The sequence below is a fragment of the Equus asinus genome, chromosome 21, assembly GCF_041296235.1.
Source record: "Equus asinus isolate D_3611 breed Donkey chromosome 21, EquAss-T2T_v2, whole genome shotgun sequence".
In the NCBI taxonomy this organism is placed as follows: domain Eukaryota; kingdom Metazoa; phylum Chordata; class Mammalia; order Perissodactyla; family Equidae; genus Equus; species Equus asinus.
Window position 1 is genome coordinate 88256924 of NC_091810.1, and position 14641 is coordinate 88271564.

Sequence of the window (14641 nt, forward strand, 5' to 3'; positions counted from 1 at the left end):
GCTCAGTTTAAATTTTTATTTTGGGAGGCTCTCTTATTTTAAAATTCAGTTCATCAGGTATTTATTAAACCCCTCCTATGGGGCATTATGCTGGACATGGGGGATACAAAGACCTAGCTCTTTTTTTTTTGTTTTAACATGCAGCTCTTTTTTTTTTTTTTTTTTAAATTGACCCTGAGCTAACATCTGTTGCCAATATTTTTGGGTTTTTTTTTTCCTCCTCTTCTCCCCAAAGTCCCCCAGTACATACTTGTATATTCCGGTTGCAGGTCCTTCTAGTTCTGCTATGTATGACGCTGCCTCAGCATGGCTTAATGAGTGGTGCTGGGTCTGCACCCAGGATCCGAACCAGCATAACCTTAGGCCACTGAAGCAGAGCACACAAACTTAACCACTGGGCTACGAGGCCGGTCCCCAAGACCTAGCTCTTGAGAAGCTTACCAGTTACACAGGGAGATAAACATCTAGTAGATGGATATTTTCGTTGTCTATTGCTATATAACAAGCCACTCAAAACTTACTAGCTAAAATAATAATTTATTGTTTCTCATGATTCTGTGGGTTAAGGCAGCCTGGCTGGGTGGTTTTGCTTTGCATAGTTGTGGTTGGGATCACTAACTCATTTGCCTTCAGCTGTTAATGGGGCTGGTCTGGAAGGTGCTCAAGGGCACCACTCACATGTCTAGTGCCTCATTGCTTCTCCTGGAGGCCTTTCCACCTGGCTAGCTTGAGCTTCCTCACAGCATGATAGTCTCGGATAATTGGACTTCTTGTGTGGAGGCTAACTTAAAGAGGGAAGAAGCAGAAGCTCTTAGGGCTTGGGCTTGGAAGCCCCCAGAACATCACTTTCACTACATTCTATTGGTCAAAGCAAGTCACAAGGCCCATCTAAGTTAAAGGGGAGGGAAAACAGATTCTGCCTTTCCCTGGGAGGAGCTACATGTATGTACAGGGAAAAATTATGATAGCCATCTCTGAAGAAGACTTCATTGGATGATTTAACACCATGTGCTCACAGCTTATTTATAGAGGTGGGCATGGGGTGCTGTGCAATATAGAGGAGGGCCCTTAATTCATCTGGAGAAACCAGAGTAGGCTTCCAAAGATTATATTTGGCCCTAATCTTAATTGATGCTGGTGCTTGGGAGTGTAAACAAATGAAAAAGGTGAAGAAGAGTATTCCAGGTGTAGGGAAGTGTTGCTAGAAGCTCTGACATGTGAGACAGCATCGTGCATTCAGGAAGCTATAAGTAAGAAGTTACTGAACTATTACTCCATTCTTTGAGATGAGGGTGTTTCTTCAGTTTGAGCACTTTTTTCCTAATCCAATGATGACTTTATTCATTTTAAAAATTCTATTTCATTTCTTTCCTTGAAGGATTCAAGAGCCTATTTTCATCTGCTTAATCAGATTGCACCTAAAGGTGACCAGGTTGGTGAACCTGCCATTGACATTGACCTTTCAGGATTTAATGTGAGTACAGTTTTTAATTTAAAATTTTTTTTGTTTGGTAAAATATATTTAACAAAATTTACCATTTTAACCATTTTTAAGTGTACAGTTTAGTGGCATTAAGTACATTTGCATTGTTTACAGCCATCACTTCTAGCCATCGCTAGAACTTTTTCATCATCCCATAGTGAAATCTCTATCTATTAAACAATAACTCCCATTCCCCTCTCCCGTGACCTGGTAAGCACAGTTCTACTTTCTGTCTCTCTGAATTCAACGAGTGAGCACAGTCAAATTTAGAATTGAGAGAGCAGTTCTCTCCAAGCAGCATTCCCTGGTGGAGTCCTCAGCCCTTCATTAAAGCTTGGCCTTTACTCTTCAGAAGTGTTTTCCTGCCTTAGGCTCCAAATCTCCATGCTAAGCCAGCTGGCTGTCGTGACTGAAGAAAGGGCATTGCGTAATTCTGACCTTGCATATATGTGGAGTGAATTGTATGTGGACTTTTCCCTGGTGCAACATAACTGGAACTCACCAGGACGCTTTTGTGACTGTCACTGTGTACTGGAGAAGGGAACAACAAGCCGTTATTAGATGGCGAAGCAATTGGTTATCAGTTCTTCCAACTTACGTTTCGAAATACACAAAATAAAAGGTGGCAATTCTGAGTATTGATGGTGTAGGAAGGACAGGTACAGATGCTGACCCATCTCACACATTTCCTAGGAAGCCCCTTCTTTTAGCATAAGCTGTAAATATCAGGGATTGTTGTAGCTAAACATTAAAATCTGGTCAGACTATAGTTTATGAAAATCTTTTAAGTACTTAAAGTGCAATATCCATAATATTTAGTTTTAAAGACAACTTGAGTCATTGCTAATTAATTATATTTCACATTATTAAAAAGAAATGTAAGAAACTTACTTTTGCTAAGCTATGCAAAATTTGCAAATTATTTTGAGTTAGAAAATTAGGAACTTAAAAAAACTTGTGGAAAATTTCAACCATATGCAAAAGTGAGCAGACTTAGTATACTGAACTACCATCTGTTCATCCCCAAAGGTCAGCAATTATCAGCTCATGGTCAATGTTTTTTCATTTATCACCTACCTATTTCCCTCCTCTCCCAGATTGTTTTGAAGCAAATCCTAGACATCATATCATTTCAGTGGTAAATATTTCAATATGTATTTCTAAAAGACACTTTAAAAATATAACCATAATACCTTATCATACCTAGAAAAATTAACAGTAATCCATAACATCATCAAAATATATAGTCAATGTTGACGTTGCCAATTGCCTCATAAATGTCACGTTTTTTTATAGCTTATTTGAATTAAGATTTAAATAAGGGCCACATATTGTGATTTGTTGATGTCTACCTTAGGAACTTTTTATTGTTGTTTAATAGCATTGAACCTATTCCTTTCTCTGATTTCACTTACATTTTTACTTCTTTGCATCTCTGACACACAGAATTAGATAAGTCATAATCCTTGATCATGATATACTCTCATCATGGGTCCATTTATCTCCCTCTTTTTATTTATTCTTGCTTGGAGTTGTTTCTTTGTTTGTTTTGGAAACTAACAAACCCGTATGGACCCTTAGTCCCTCAGTCTTACTAAGACCTTGGTGTTAATTCACTGTGCGCTGCTTCTGCATCTCATCTCTCTGCCTCACCTTAGTCCAATAATAACCATCTTGAGTCTTATGTTCAGTGTTCTTTTGCTTTTCTTTTTACATAGTTTTCTTTCAACCAAATACATTCCTTACAAAATTAAATTTTTAATTTTACTTTTTAATTTCATATAAAGTTTATCATGTCTTATTTAAACTTCTAGTACTTATTTTGAACATATTGATAAGAGTCGCTCATATTGTATGTCATTGTGTGAATATAACAGTTTATTCATCTACTCTCCTGTTGATAAGCATTTGGTTTGTTTCTAGGGTTTTGCAACTGTGGAAAGTACTATTCCTTCTGATTTTAATATTTTTTTATGTATCCCAACTTGTTTTTCATTGAGAAAAGAGTCTACTGGAAATAGCATTCAGGGTAGAATGAGTGAGGCAATTCAGCCTCTTAGCCAGAAGGCACTCTAATATGTGTCCTTAACCAGGTTACCTCCAATTTGACCGGGAGGAGCTTACTGATATAATATTTGAGAGTTTTGTTGAGTATCTGTTTCAGCGATGAGGGTGAAATATTACTCTGATCCCATCAAGAAAACTCATAAACTTGTTCTTACTGATTTTTTTTTAAATGGGAAATTGAGTTGGAATTCTTGCAAATTCTGTTCTTATTTTGAGCCACTGTTTGATATATTGCCGAAAAAGTAATTGCTTATAAATATGTAGATCAATAAAAAAAGCATGCCAATCAAAAGTTTAACCTTGACTATTTTTATTTTCTTTCATTGGTTAGGAGAGAAATGACATGAAGCGTGCTGAATTTATGCTTCAGGAAGCAGATAAACTGGGCTGCAGACAGTTTGTGACTCCTGCTGATGTGGTTTCAGGCAATCCTAAACTTAATTTAGCTTTTGTAGCTAACCTGTTTAACACCTACCCATGCCTACACAAGCCTGATAATAATGACATTGATATGAATCTGTTGGAAGGTATGTTCTTTCTACCCTTAACTGATTCACTGTATGTATCTTGTTGTGCTATTATGCTACTTCACTGTCAGAGGAAGGGGATTGCGGTGGGAGTTGCAATTTACTGTGTGTTGGCATGTGCATCCGTGAAAATGTTCACATTAAAGAAAGTGGTTATTGGTTTTGGTTAAAAGAGAATGCTGGGGTAAATCTTACTTGTCTCGCTTCTCCATAAGAGGTTAGTGAAAACTGTCATACATTTAAAATATTTTCTTAAATAGCTGCATAACATAACTCCACCACCAATATGGACAATGAATTATCTATTGGAAAAAATAATTATTTGTAGCTTATTTCCTTCATTGAAAGCTGCAGTTTGACTCCAGTATTGTTCTCTTTTTAATGTTTTTAGTGTACATGAAAAAATTTACAATATTCATTACTTGTCTTGTTGTGTGTGGGCTATTGTTATCTGTCTCATAATTTATAATACTTTCCTGTTTTGCTTCGTGAAATGCAGATTTGACCCCTCCTAATGTAGGTACTGTATTTAGTACTTTTCTATACTCTATAAATGTATTCATTCTGAATGTTCTTTTTATCAGTACCATTTGTTCTTTCTGAGTTGATATTTATTTTTTGCATTGTTCATGCTGTGTTTTTTCTGTCTTAATATGCCTGAAGAATGAATGACAACCAAGAAACACAAATGAAACTTAATTAGAATAGCAGTGCAAGGCTTGATTATGTAAACTCGCCGCCTAATTTGCCTTCCCTAATGATGAGAGATTGTAGTTGTAAACACATGAGAAATCAGGTTTGATGATTGCATTTCATGATTTGATGTAGTGCCTTTATCCCTCTCCTGTGAATAAACAAACTTATTTTTATCGCAGCTAATCTTTGAAAGGGTCTATTTAGGTTCTCTGACACAGATTATTGTATATTATTTAGCTATGTTACATTTACTGGATATTATTGAAGCTTAGGATAGATGAAGCGTCATAATGATAAAAATATTCTCAATATTTAGTTCTTTCTCCTTCTCTCTGTATCCCAGTCTCTCTTCTTATCTTCTCCCATTCTCACACTCTCACTCACATGCATGCCAAAACCCACCTTAGAATCAGGACAGAAAGTAAAAACAGTGGCAGCAGTGGTGGCGGTTGTCAGAGGTAGGGGCTGATGGTAAAATATTCTCGCTAGTTGCCCTGGTTTGGAGAAAGTAGCCCTCAAGCAGAGATGCTTCCTGGTGGGGGGATTTGATGGTGCAATGTTCGTTCTCTCACATCACCCACCGTCCTCCCTTCCTCCCCAGTGTGAGACAGAACGAGAAATCAGTTTCATGATCTTTTTCTCTTTGCTACAACCAGAGTGTAGTGTCCTTGTCACTTTATAATTACAGTTTTTTGATTAATGAAAGAAGTTTCAGATTTAACAAATGAGTTCTTTGAGGAATATGATTAATTCAGTTTACTCTTCCTGGGGTCCAGTAAAATCAAATAAGGATGGTATTCTCTACATAGGTATGTAACTGAGAGGGAAGATGGATAAAAGGGTAGCTTTTTCAGCAGAGAAATTTAGGGGGAGAGATTAGAACTTTAAAAAACTTAAATAAAATGGAAGACTTCTAAGTTTTTATCAGTCTGGAAAATTTCAAAATCCCTCTGTGTCTTATAGTAGAAGACATTGTTTACAGTGGCATATTAAAAATGATCTGCTTTTTATAGTCACCAAATTCTTGCTAGATATCTTTTCCAACTTGCTTGTTCTCCTTTGTCACGTTTGAATTCTTTTGCTAGTCTTCAGCATGCTTTTGGAATTTTTCAGTGTGAATAGGATTGCTAAATATTTCCATGAGTATTTACTAGGTATAAGAAGTTACTGTGAGAAATATTTATCAATCATCTTCATTTAGAACATATGTATATCCTGATACATCTGCCAAAAATGTATTTGACTTTGTCATTGGAATTTTTTCCTCTGTAAATTTGTTTTTATAGATCCTTATGAAATTTGAAACTTGACCTTCTCACATCCCATATTCATATATTAGTATGTCCTCATTGGCAAAGAATTTTATCTGTATGGAATTAAAATTAAAAGCCCAATTAAATATTAAACCTTCATATTAAATTGAGCCAAATATGTAGGCTACATATAGAAAGACCATAGACCATTGTGATGATAGAAAATACATAGGCCACAGAATTAGACTTTGTTCAAATCATAGTTACACCATTTAATATCTGAGGGACTTCTGTGAGCCTTGGTTTTCCCATATATGAAACAGGACTAATAATACTTACTTGGAAGAATTATAGAGCCGGTTAAAAGGACCTCATGAATGAAAGAGTACGCATGCAGTATGTGCTTAATAATGGTCAGGTCGGGAAGAGACAAACACTTAGTACATCAGCACATTAGTGTTAAATGTACTCACTCACTAAACGTTGGTTCCTTTTCTTCTTCTTAGTAGCCTACTTTTAATACATTTGTTATTTTTTCTGACACTTTTATCAATTGCAGATGTCAATTTGGCCCTGAAAATGAAAAGAATGTCTTATAGTTTTTTCTATCTTTTATATCAGCAATTAAGATTTTACTTCTAAGATTGCTTTAATTGTCTGCAATCCAGACAGCATTTCCAATCTGGAATACATATGTTTTTCTAATGCTTTACCATGGCTTTTGCACAAATGCACAGTGCTTCTGGCTTTGAGCATTTATTTACCAAGACAACTTGAAATGGTTTTAGATAAATAAATGCTCACTTAAAAAAACCTATTTTACTTTCCAAGCATCAAAAAGTAAAATAATGCTATAATTAGTTGAGAACAGTAGGAAGAAATAAGAACCTCTGAAGCTTATAATAGTTTCAAAACTCAATCAAAATACAAGTTTAGTGTCTTTTAAAATATTTTTCACTATATTATCAGGTTCAGCAGAATTTGGATATTATTTTAATTAAAAACTAAACTATTGTTACACTCTCAGTGTTTGTAATTTTAAAACATGTTAGATTTTCGTAGATGGAAATAATGTAAAAATTCTCTAACTACTGGAAAAAAAATTGTATATATGGCAAAATAACATTGTCATTAGAGAAACCACTAAAAGCTAAATCCAAATCACATGCATCGAGCTGTTGATTGTAGTCTGCTCTTATTTATTACACTTCAGAGAAAGTTCAGATATTTAATTTGCTCCTGTTTAATAACTCCTACAAACAAGGCAAGCATGGTTTCTAGGAATATTTAGTTTAACTTCGTTCTTTTGAAAAAGGTTCTTCTGTAGGTTATATATGTATTATAAAGTGGTAGTGGCAGATGCAACAGCCTGATCAGTTACCTTTTCTGCAGACCAGAGGGAATAAAATTTAGGCAAGAAATACATGGCTATATAATTTAATAGAGCAAGAATTAAAGTAGATTCTGGGAAAGCTGTTACATAATGGCATTGAAACCACATGAAAATTCGCTGGGCAGATTATTTCCTGAAGAGTTGGCACAAAAAACAGAATCCTTTAGATTTTGCAAGGTTTTGGCTTCTATTCTGGGTGTGCAGGTTTATGCTGTCTGTGGCACTTAGTCTGAAGATGACCGCAGGGATGGCTCTGCAGGATGGGCCCCTGAAGCTCAGATGATTACAGATTTATATGCCAAATTGTCCTGGGAATCCCACATGAACCAAAGTCTAGAGAGTGACTTGAACTTGTCTGTGGTTTAGAAGTGATGAGAGGTGTAAACGTTTCAGTTTTCAGGAGTCCGGTGATGAGATGTAAGCTGGGCCATTCTGTTATCCCCTAACTTTACTGAAAAACAAACAATAATATAATAGAGAGTCACTTAGGACTGTTTGCAGTCCAGACAATGACTAGAAGGCAGACATGGCAAGGAGCGCTCACGTCTCTCTCTGCCCACTTTGTGGCAACTGTAGCCCACGTTTTCCTTCTAGATGGTGTAAGCACTGCTGTGAAGGGAACGCTCGGGAAGGTTAGGTCACAGGTTAAAGAAGAGTGCCTGCAGGAGTTTCTTCTTGAGGTGATCTTTGAGGTCTAGGGACTTACCATGAGGAAATGTGTCTTTCTCTTAGCACACTGCGTGGGAGTTGTGTCACTTATGTATTTTTAGTAGTGACAATCTAAAATAATTCAGGAAGTCTATAAAATAGTTATATCCCCTCATTGCTTGTTTTTATATTACCTGTAATCCCCTCCCCCCTTCATGACTGTTTGGTGTAATTAAAATGTAGGTTTGTGTGCCCAGAAACTTTTCTGCGTAAAACCATAATCTATGCAGCTTTAGAAATACCGCACTGGGGAAGGTGCAGCTTTCCTGTTTCTGTTTAACTTGCTAATACTACCCTGACTGCTGAAGATTTTGTTTTATTAATTTTAGCGTACCCCTTTTGTGTGTAATCATAACTAAAGATATGACCACATAAGTTTATCTGTTACTTTTCTGGACGGAGAAACCCATGGCACAGTAGTTCATAGACATCCAATAAAGGACTCTTAGATGGAGAAATTTAGAGCAAATGGAGGCTTTCTAAACAGAGGGAAAAAAGGGACTTTGGCAATTAGAATTTTTCCCCCTAAAAGGATTGCAGTATCACAGGAACCATGGCAAAGTATGTATGGCCTGTTTGTACCTGCCAGAATGGCTTAAAATACAGTTCTTGATTCCATGTGTCTTGAGTCATCAGTGTGAGCTTGTGTCTCCTCTAGGAGAGAGCAAGGAAGAGAGGACCTTTCGGAACTGGATGAATTCCTTGGGGGTCAACCCATACATTAATCATTTATACAGGTAAATATTTTCTTGTGTTTTAGCTTTATGGCCAGGGTCCAACTTTTCAAGTTTCAAACTGTAAGTATGTTTACATGAGAATATTTTCTGAAAAGCACAAGAATCTTAGCCAAGCTTTAAAGTTTCAGAATGCTGGGGATTGGCAATAATGGATTTTAAAAGAAAAGTAAAGAATTATTTAAAAGGATAAGAATATGATAAAATTACTTATAATTTTTGATAATATGAACACTTCGGTAGAGATAATCCATCTTACTCTTTTAAAATTATTGATCAGGAAAATAAATTATTTCAACTTTAACAGATTAGAGCAGTAATATTTTTAAATTGTTATTATATCAATATTTTTCATTATAATTCACATTCTTTAATATATTTTTGCCCAAAACCTCAATTATCCCATAATTTGTTGTGTATATTTTTTCTAATTTATAGAAATAACTTGCTTTCCCTGAGTAATTGTCATAATTTATCTTATTCTTTCATGTTTAAAAATGACAACTCAGGGCCAGCCCGGTGGTATAATGGTTAAATTTGCACACTCCACGTTGGAGGCCTGGGGTTCGTGGGTTTGGATCCCAGGCACGGACCCACACCCCACTTGTCCAGCTGTGCTGTGGTAGTGTCCCACATACGAAAAATAGAGGAAGATGGGCACAGATGTTAGCTCAAGGGCAATCTTCCTTAAGCAAAAGAGGAAGATTGGCAACAGTTGTTAGCAAAAGGCCCATCTTCCTCACCAAAAAAAAATGACAACACATTGTTAACATTGGTGTGTCTAATAGTTTACTGAATCATTTCCTGTTCTCTCTGGTAGTGCTGAGAATGTGTCTCTCTAGGTGTGGATGAGAGAAAACCTTCCTTCTCTCTGTATTCCAGGATCTACCAGCCTGCGTTTAAAATGCAAAAGAGCTCAATTTCAGCTAATTGTATATTTTTTAGGAAAAAGGTCTAATTAACTAAATCTATTAGTAGGTTACACACCAAGGAAACTCCTTAATGAACATTAACTAAATTATTTAAATATGAACTGAAGAGTAACGCCACAAAAGACAAAGTTCACTGGCTAACTGAGGATTTATGGTGCAGTAATTTCTGCTTCTTGGTGTACATTCAAAATATCCTTAAAAATCTAAAAGCAGGATTGCCTTATTATGGTTTGATAACTGTTTAAGGGCGTAAATTCCAGCTAGATCACAAGAGACACACATCATCTAGACTGGAACTCTTATTATAACAGCAGGGCAGTAAAAGACTCAAATGCTGGAGGTGAGGAACGGGTTAGATCTTTATGGACTAATTTGAAAGAATGTCTATAATATAAATTGAGAGAAAATAATCATAGATATAGTAGGATCCTATTTTTATTTTAAAATTGAATGTATACATATTGGTATATGATTTTTTTAAAAACATCTGGAGGGACGAATACCAAAACTGTATGCAGCCTGGGAAGTAGGAGTGGAGGGTAATGAGGAGAGTTTTATTTTTAATTCTAGTAACTTAGAGTTTTTTGGGTTTTTTTATAATGTGCATGTATTTCTTTTTTCGTTAAAAAGTAAATTTAACACTAGAGGATTAAGATTTGTGGAGACTCATAGTAACTTCTTCATAAATGTCAAGAACACTAGAGTTTTCTATGGTTGACAGTGGAGAATTGACCCAGTGTTTCAGTTAAAGATTAGTTCTGTAGATCTAGACATGCTAGCACAGGGCTTCTACGCTTATGTCATGTTTTCTTGGGAAAGGGGATTCAGAAAATCCTCAAAAGTAACATAACCTTAACGAGAACCATCAGATATAGAAAAAAATCAATAGCCAGAGGTCTATTGGCACCAGAACCATGTGTCTGTGAATGTGTGTCTGGATCATATTCCTAAACCCGCCCCTAAGTGGTTTCTCCTCACCTACCAAACCATATATATACCAAAACAAAGCATTATCAATCTTTAGGTTGATTTTAACCGAAAATTCTGTCCTTTAAACAAGTTATTAAATATATTTTAAAAACTATTAGTTCTAGAATTTTTCTATGACAGTTTTGTTCTGGATCACATCTTGAATTCTCTGGAAATCATTTAAACTCTCTGGGCCTCAGTTTCCCTATTCACAAAACATGAGTAATACCATAATCCATAGAAATAATAGTGAATTCATTTAAAGTAAAAAAGAAAATTTCATACAACAGATGAGATTCCAGAAGCTATCCAATACTTTAGTTTTTTTTTAATATAAAATTCCCCATGTGCTTATAGATGACCTCATCAGCTCTTAATTACCTTCATAATAGATGTTTTCTTTCATCGCTCAGCACAGGGCCCAGCCCCTCCACTGCCATGTGGTGTGTGCGCAGATGCACAGTAACTTGAATATGAACCTTAGCAAAACATAACTCAGCAAACGAGCTGTTGAGGGAGAAGAGCCACACAATACAGCACAGAGCTAGCAATTTTAAAATCAATTGCTGTTACTTTATGTCCTTAGAGTAAAGAATTGGAAACAGACTCAATAGACATACTTTCAGCATCAGAAGAATGTCTTTCTGAATCCAGAGTAGTAGTAGTGTGCGTTGGTGGTGTAGTGGTGAGCATAGCTGCCTTCCAAAGTAGTGGTATTGCTTCCATCATCCTGCTTGCTCATAAATTCCTGCCTCTTAACACTCATTGTTTAACATGAACAGCTGCCTACTGAGCAGCTATTGAGATTTTTATGTAACTATTTTTTTAAAGTTTTAAAAATCATACATAAGTAATACATGAACTCATTCTCACTGTATAAGTTTCAGGAAGTCTGTAAGTATGTAGAGTAAAATTAAACATGATAATTCCTCCTTTACCCCTCCCATATTCCTTGTTTTCCTGCCCAGAGGTAATCGCTATTTACAGTCCATAGCACACAATACTCTTATTTTTCAAAATAAATTTAATAGTAATAAATGTATGCAGTGTTCTACCACTTGCTTATTTAAACTTAATATGTCTGGTAAAGCTTTTTATGTCAGTACATCGAGATCCACCTCATGGTGGCCCGGGAGTCCACGGTGCGGATAGTTTAAAAACAGCCCCTACTGCCAGGCATTGAAGTTGTCTCCAAATTTATAAATACTGTGGCAATGAATGTCTGTACATATATCTTTGTAAACATTTATGAAAAAATTTTGGATAGATTCCTAGATTAGGAGGTCTGGGTCAAATGGGTCCTTCATCTTCTTTTCTCCCTGTTTTAGTGACCTTACAGATGCATTAGTGATCTTTCAGCTCTATGAAATGATCCGCGTGCCAGTCAACTGGAGCCAAGTCAACAAACCTCCTTATCCTGCTCTTGGAGGAAACATGAAGAAGGTGAATGAAATAATGACCATGGATATGTTATTTCTGTTCTGATAGAAAACAGAGGATTTAGAGTTCCCTAAAGCTTAGTAAAGTGTGATCTCTCCCGACAGTTCTGATTGAAACCAAAATGTGTTAAGCTTAATAGCCTGTTTACAAGTGTGCTTGAATAAGTGTTTGGAAAGATGAAGGCAGTCTCCCCAGTCAGACCCTTTCTATAACTGCTTTTGTCTTTCTCAAGTTGTAGTACTTAGTGTTCTTGAGATGCGTCATAAATGCATTCCTATTTCATAACCACCAGAACTTGCCAAATCTTCACTGGTTATTCATTAATATTTTTCAACAGATACTTATTGATTAGCCACTAGCTGTACAGTGCAGTGCAGGATATAAAATAGTTCATGGCATGGAGTTGGTCCTCAGGATGCCCGAAAGAAATGAGAGGGCCAAGATGTGTGCCAACATCTGCAATACAGTACAGCACCTGCAAAGGTGAATGTTATGAGTTAGACGGAAGAAAAGGCCACAGGCTGCACTTATCTTGAGAAGCTTCATGCAGGAGGTGGTATTCGAGTTAGCGTTTGAGAAGTGGATAGGATTTTATCAGAAGGGGGCTGGAGAGGAGGCTGAGGGTCAGGAAAAGGGATAGTGATGGGAAGGTATAAAATGTGTTTCTGGGAATGGGGGAGAATAGTTTGGCTATAGCAGAGGATTCGATAGGTAAGAAGTGAATGTGAACACTAAAAATTTGGATTGGAGCCAGATGTTGAGAGCCTTGAATGTCAGATTAAATTGTTTGGGTTTTAAACTTTACGCAGTGGGAAGCCATTAAATGTTTGTGAGCAGGGCAGTGACTTGATTACAGTTGGTGGGAGAATATCTGGCAGAAGAATGGTAAAGAGGAGCCGGCCCCGTGGCCAAGTGGTTCAGTTGGCGAGCTCCGCTTCAGTGGCCTGAGGTTTTGCCAGTTCGGATCCTGGGCTCAGACATGGCACTGCTCATCAGGCCATGCTGAGGTGACATCCCACATAGCACAACCAGAGGCACTTACAACCAGAATATACAACTATGTACTGGGGGGCTTTGGGGAGAAGAAGAAGGGAAGGGGAAAAAAAAGAAGATTGGTGACAGATATTAGCTCAGGTGCCAATCTTAAAAAAAAAAAAAAAAAAAAAAAGAATGTTAAAGAGAAGTGCTTGTCTCCATCTTCTCCTTCCTCAAACAGGGGACCTGTGCTGTCCTTGGTGTTCATGTTTGTTCTGCTGAATTGCCACTTGAATATTCAAGTTTTGCTCTGTGTTTTGCTTTGCTTTTCTACCTTCTGTATCAGGATTATTTGCTTTCTACAGGGAAAGTGTGTTGGACTTTTAAATTTTTATACTTTCATTTAACTTTATCCTTTCATTTAAAATGATGTGAATAGTTTAAAAATGTATATAAATTAATGGACTCAAATTGCCATAACTTATCAGTATGGTATTATGAAATTGACCTGCATTTTCATCATTTAAAAACTATCTCTAGTTGAATAAATGCAAATAGGACCACACTCCTGGATAGAAAGACTAAATATTATAATGATATTAAGTTTCACAAATTAAGAGGTGGAAAATAATTCCAGTTAGCGTTCCAATAACTCTCCTTTTGTGTATATGTGGGCATATGTATGTGTGTGTTGGGAAAGGAGATTTATAAAGTGATTCTAAACTTCCATTGGAGGAACAAACAGGCCTAATTCAATAAGAACGTTTTCCAAGACTATTGAGGGAGGAACTGTTAGAAAATATATAAAAATTTATTATAAAGCTAAAGTAATTGAAATGGTTTAATACATAACTAAGCATGGAATGAATAGAGTAACCTAGAAACCTATCCTAGAATAGAACTTAATATATGACAAGGTGCTTGCTAATTGGCAGGGAAAGGAAGGATCATCCAAAAAATGATGTTAGAACAACTGATTAAGTTTTTTTTTTCCCCCTGGGAAAGATTCACCCTGAGCTAACATCCGTTGCCAGTCTTCCTCTCTTTTTTTTATTTTTCTCCCCAAAGCCCCAGTACATAGTTGTATATTCTAGTTGTGAGTCCTTCCAGTTCTTCTATGTGAGCTGCCCCACAGCATGGCTACTGACAGACGAGTGGTGTGGCTCTGGGCCTGGGAACCAAACCCAGGCGGCTGAAGCAGTGTGTGCCAAACTTTAACCACCAGGCCGTCAGGGCTGGCTCACTGATTAACTATTTTGTTAGGGAAAAAAGTGATCTTCACTATATATCATCCACTAAAATAAATTCCAAACAGATTAAAGGTAAAGACTTGAAGGGTTAAATGTAATAAATAAAACTTTAAGAAAATAGAAGTGAATGATTGATTACTCTTAGAATGATAACGAAATTACAAAGGGAAAAATTGATATAGTAGATTGCATATAAATTTAAAACTTCTGTATG

At 36.4% G+C, this 14641-nt stretch overlaps 1 protein-coding gene across 2 annotated transcripts in view; it reads left to right on the forward strand.

The window, feature by feature from the left end:
* The window catches only part of PLS1 (plastin 1), a 106240-nt gene that overhangs the window by 77874 nt on the left and 13725 nt on the right, over positions 1 to 14641 (forward strand). For both annotated transcript variants that reach the window (XM_014852046.3, XM_014852047.3), the window contains exons 9-12: positions 1379 to 1474; positions 3882 to 4077; positions 8786 to 8864; positions 12091 to 12205. In XM_014852046.3, the coding sequence (XP_014707532.1) occupies positions 1379 to 1474; positions 3882 to 4077; positions 8786 to 8864; positions 12091 to 12205 (486 nt within the window). The remainder of the gene's footprint in view (positions 1 to 1378; positions 1475 to 3881; positions 4078 to 8785; positions 8865 to 12090; positions 12206 to 14641) is intronic.